Genomic DNA, 4,211 nt, shown 5'->3' with positions numbered 1-4,211 from the left:
GTGCCGCAGTGCATGCAGTCAGGGCGCCAGATCAACGACCAGCCGGCGGTGGAGTGGGCCCTGTGGTTTCATGACCTTGTGTACGACGCAAAGTGAGGCCCCCTGACCCGCCCTCTGGTCTGCCGCATGCCCGCCGACCGCCTCGCACCCTGCCGCGCACCGCGGGGCCGCAGCGTCTCAAGCGCCGCAGCCGCAACTTGCAAAGCTGTGCAGAGTGCGCCCACCAAGCCCCTGTCCAGCAGCCAGAAAGTCTGCCGTGCGGCGCGCGTGCGCACGCTCGCACCCCGCACAGGGCCCCCGACAATGAGGAGCAGTCGGCGCAGGTGGCCGCGCGCGTCCTGTCCGACGCCGGCCTGCCGGCCGCCTCGGTCGCGCGCGTGGCGGCCTACATCCTCGCGACCAAGACACACCTGCACAGCGCTGACCGGGACGAGCACGTGGTGGTGGACGCGGACATGTGCGTGCTGGGTGCGCCGCTGCAGCGGTACGCGCAGTACGCGGCGGGCGTGCGGCGCGAGTACGGCCACCTGTCAGACGAGGAGTACACGCAGGGCAGGTGAGGGGGCCGAGGCTGCCCGTGCGTGCGCCTGTGCGCATCGGCACCAAGAAGGCGAGGGACGGGGGATTCTTAAGCAGGGCAGCTGAGCAGCTTGCAGGGGACTGTGTGGTTCGCTGCGCTCACCCGCCGCAACCACCCCGCTTTGAGCCCCAGTGCCACCCTCGGGTCCACCAGGGCCAAGTTCCTGCGCTCATTGCTGGAGCGGGAGCAGCTGTTCGCGACCGACGTGGGCAAGTCGCTGGAGCAGCAGGCACGCGCCAACATCGCGCACGAGCTGCAGCTGGTGTCAGTCGGCCTGTTGTTGGATGGAAACATAGGTGGGCGGGCCCGCAGCGCCGCTGTACTTGGTGGGAGGGGGGCTTTTTGGCGATTTCCTGCCACTGGCTGCCGTGGCGGCGTGGATTTAGCGGGCTGGTGTGGGCTGTCGTCGTGGGAACCACAGCGACCGCCCCTTCACCCGCGCGTTGCCGGTCCGTTGCTTCGTGGGGTTTTGAGTGCGCAGAGGACGACCTGCCCGCCGTCGAGGAGGAGCCAGAGGAGGAGGCGTGAGAGGCGCAGGGGCCTGAGGTCGACCGCCACGGAGCCCCAGCAAGCACCTGAGCGGCAAGCACCTGCGCAGCGGTTTGCCTCTGGGAGGTGCGGCCAGTGCACGCTCCTCGGCGACCTGGACAGGCAGGCGCGCGCACAGGTGCGCGTGTCGCCGATGCTGCGGCGTCGTCACTGCGTTCCTGGGGCACCGGCAGGTGTCGGTGCACCACCTGTGCTCTGTGCGCCGAGGCGAGCCAGCATGGGCCTGCTGACGGCGAAGCTGCTGGGTTTATGAGCTCGCACCATCGGCACATCTATGCTCTCATATGCCTCCCTGATCCACCACGCTACATCACATGCGTGCGAGCGCGTGATTTTTGACGTTGCTGCCAGCATGTGGAGGTGTACCCACTGATGGATACCTGGAAGATTTTACGCCAGGACTGATGTTCCCAGTAACGCCTGGCCTTTTCTCTACGATGCCTTGGCAGTTGCGCCGTTGCGAAAAGGCGCATGGGGGTACCCTTTACCAATACTTGGGGGGCAATGGCAGGCATCAAAGGGACGGGATCGCGTATGCACGGTCGCCGTGCCAAGCGTGCGTGCCAGGGTGGGTGTTGGGCGCCCACGGGCTGGATGCTGGATGATAGGCAAGGTCATGGCAGCGAGCAACAATTCAAATCGGCACGCCTACAATCTTATGCACGTGTGTATGGCAGAGAGTATGTCGGGAGTGCTGGTACAATCGAAGGGAAGCGGCCTGCAGCGTGGTGTCCACTTTGCCTGAGGTGCTCGAGATCCCGTACCATTCATTGAGCCTCTATTAGCTATACCTTTTTCAGAAATACGCCGCCACCTCAGCTCAGGGCTACCTGCGCGTGGAGGAGCCATCCACGATTGGAGCGGGACGCCGGGAAAGCATCCAGGGCCATCCGATTTGTGAGTATTTTTATTCATGAAATGTAATGGGCGCACGTGCGTCGTGGCCAGTGAGCCGCGCGGGGCATGATGTTTTGTGCTCTTCGGCGCCCGTTCGGCCCGGCAGGTTTATGGCTTGGCCCCTCGCAGTCTTTCGGGGATGCTTGCCGCCGGCTGCGTCCCCGTGTGTGGTGTGCAGATGATTCAATGTGGGGGAGTCCCTGGCGGAACAGCGCTTCCAACCCTGTGGACTTTGGAAAGGATCAGAACGGGGGGTAGTGGCCCTCATTCAGTGACAGGCCGCCGGAATTGGACTTTCGGGGCGGGCCAACGCGTAATGATCTTGGATTCGTGGACGCCCCGTGGCAGCCATGTGGCGACCTCCGGTTGCAGATTGCTCAACAACGCTTCATGGAATCATTGGTTCCGCGCACCCTGCCAACAGGACGCACAGGGCCCGTGGAGGTCCAACGGCGCAGTGTTGGGATGTCGACTCACACCGAGCTGCCGGCGGCCAAGCCGCTGCAGCTCGGCATACAGCCGCTCGCAACCGGGTCAGCCGGCCTCCCATTCCAGCTGACGCCAATGCCAAGTGAGCGGGCCCGGAGGGGCGGTCGAGAACGGCGCGGCAGTTGGCAGGGGGGAGCAAGGCGCTGCCAGCTCGGCGGCGTCATGCCAGACTGGCGTGCACACTGAGCATCTGCGCGAGGCGCCTTTTGGGATGCCGCGACGCTTGCAGCCCTTACACTCCCGGCCTTTCAACCACCACACGCGACTGCAGTGCTGCCAGGGGCGTTCATACCGGGGTTCCCGGGGTCACTGCCGGGCCTGCAGCCTGGCTCGCTGGGCGCGGGCACGCCCGCGGTCACGCCGATTGGCACCCCACTGGACGGCGCCACGCTCCTGAGGCTAAACCAGCACCTGACACAGCAGCTCATGGCCGCCGCCGCGGGCGCGGCGCCGGCTGGCAGCGGGCCCGCGGGGCTGGGGGCATGCACATTGCCCCAGGTGGCGCCGCTGGTGCTGCCAAAGACCGACCCTGACGTTCTCAGCGGCCTGGACGCGTCTCCCAGCCCCGGCACCAAGGCCGCGCGCGCTGCGGCCGAGGCGGCCACCGCGGCGGCGGTGGCGGCCGCGACGGCGGCCGCCGCAGACGCTTTCAGGCAGGACGCCGCGCGCCCGCGCGACACGATGCAGCAGCAGCTGCTGCAGCAGGCCCTCGCGCAGCTGCAGCAGCAGCAGGCGCTCGCGCGCGCGCTCGGCGTGCTAGCGCCCGAGGGGGGCGGTGGCGGCGCGGTGGCGGGCGGTGGCCATAGCGCCGCAGACTTTGCGACGGCCTCCGCCGCCGACGGCGGCGGCGGCGGCGGCGACGACGAAATGTTGTTTGAGGACGACGACGCCGGCGAGGCGAGCAACGCCGCCGCCGCCGCGGTGTCCGCGCCCCGCGCGGCCGGCAAGCGCCAGCCGACGCCCAGCGCCAAGGCGCTCGCGATGGGCGCGCCGCTCAGCGCGATGATGGGCACGAGCCCCAGCGACAGCCACCTGTCGTTCAGCTGCCCTGGCGGCCACGCATTCCCCATTGGGTCCTGGGGCCAGCCCTGCAGCGTCCCCGGCACGGGCTTTGCCGGCCTCGGAACATCGCCGTCGTCGCAGCCCGGCAGCAGCCCCGGCGTCAAGAGCCACATCCGCGGCCGCAGCAAGCTCAGCAGCAGCCTCGGCGCGTCCGAGCGGCTGAAGCTCAGTGCCGGCGCCGGCGGCGCCGGCGGCCACGGGCGCAACGGCGCGTGCAAGTTCCGCGGCGTGCGGCAGCGGCCGTGGGGCAAATTCGCGGCGGAGATCCGGGACCCGCGGTGCGGCAGCAGGCTGTGGCTGGGGACGTTTGACACCGCTGAGGAGGCGGCGCGCGCGTACGACCGCGCGGCGCTCGAGATCCGCGGCGGCAAGGCGGTGGGTGTGCCGGGCCGCCGCTCCATGGTTCTAGGCTGTGCTTTGGGGCTGGGCGGTTCTTTGGGCAGCCGCGTGCGACGGCTGTGAGCGTTCGGCTGGGACCTTGGGGTGAGAGCTGCCAAGCTTGTTGGCGAACGCGCGCGGCCGGGAGCTATCAGGCCTGCTTCCGCATCCACCCGCCCTGGCCAACCACCGACCACCTGCCGCGGCCGACCACCGCCCAGGTGACCAACTTCCCGGCGTCGTGCTACTCGGACGA

General features: G+C 68.5%; 2 protein-coding genes across 2 annotated transcripts in view; both read left to right on the top strand.

Moving 5' to 3' along the window:
- The window catches only part of MNEG_7572 (hypothetical protein), a gene marked incomplete at both ends in the record, with an annotated part of 1,949 nt that extends 841 nt beyond the window's left edge, over nucleotides 1-1,108 (top strand). Inside the window, 4 exons of the mRNA XM_014043953.1 lie at nucleotides 10-92; nucleotides 293-556; nucleotides 734-876; nucleotides 1,062-1,108. Of these exons, the coding sequence (XP_013899407.1) occupies nucleotides 10-92; nucleotides 293-556; nucleotides 734-876; nucleotides 1,062-1,108 (537 nt within the window). The remainder of the gene's footprint in view (nucleotides 1-9; nucleotides 93-292; nucleotides 557-733; nucleotides 877-1,061) is intronic.
- A 1,383-nt stretch (nucleotides 1,109-2,491) lies between these two features.
- MNEG_7571 (AP2-domain transcription factor) lies at nucleotides 2,492-3,952 on the top strand (the record flags this gene model as incomplete). The annotated part of the gene is made up of 2 exons (XM_014043952.1): nucleotides 2,492-2,597; nucleotides 2,787-3,952. Coding segments are annotated over 2 exons (1,272 nt in total), but the record flags the coding sequence as incomplete, so codon positions are not given.
- Between the last annotated feature and the right edge of the window lie 259 nt (nucleotides 3,953-4,211).

The sequence above is a fragment of the Monoraphidium neglectum genome (genome assembly GCF_000611645.1).
Source record: "Monoraphidium neglectum strain SAG 48.87 unplaced genomic scaffold scaffold01351, whole genome shotgun sequence".
In the NCBI taxonomy this organism is placed as follows: Eukaryota; Viridiplantae; Chlorophyta; class Chlorophyceae; order Sphaeropleales; family Selenastraceae; genus Monoraphidium; species Monoraphidium neglectum.
The sequence above is the reverse complement of the archived record's forward strand: the minus strand, read 5'-3'. Positions and strand labels throughout refer to the sequence as shown.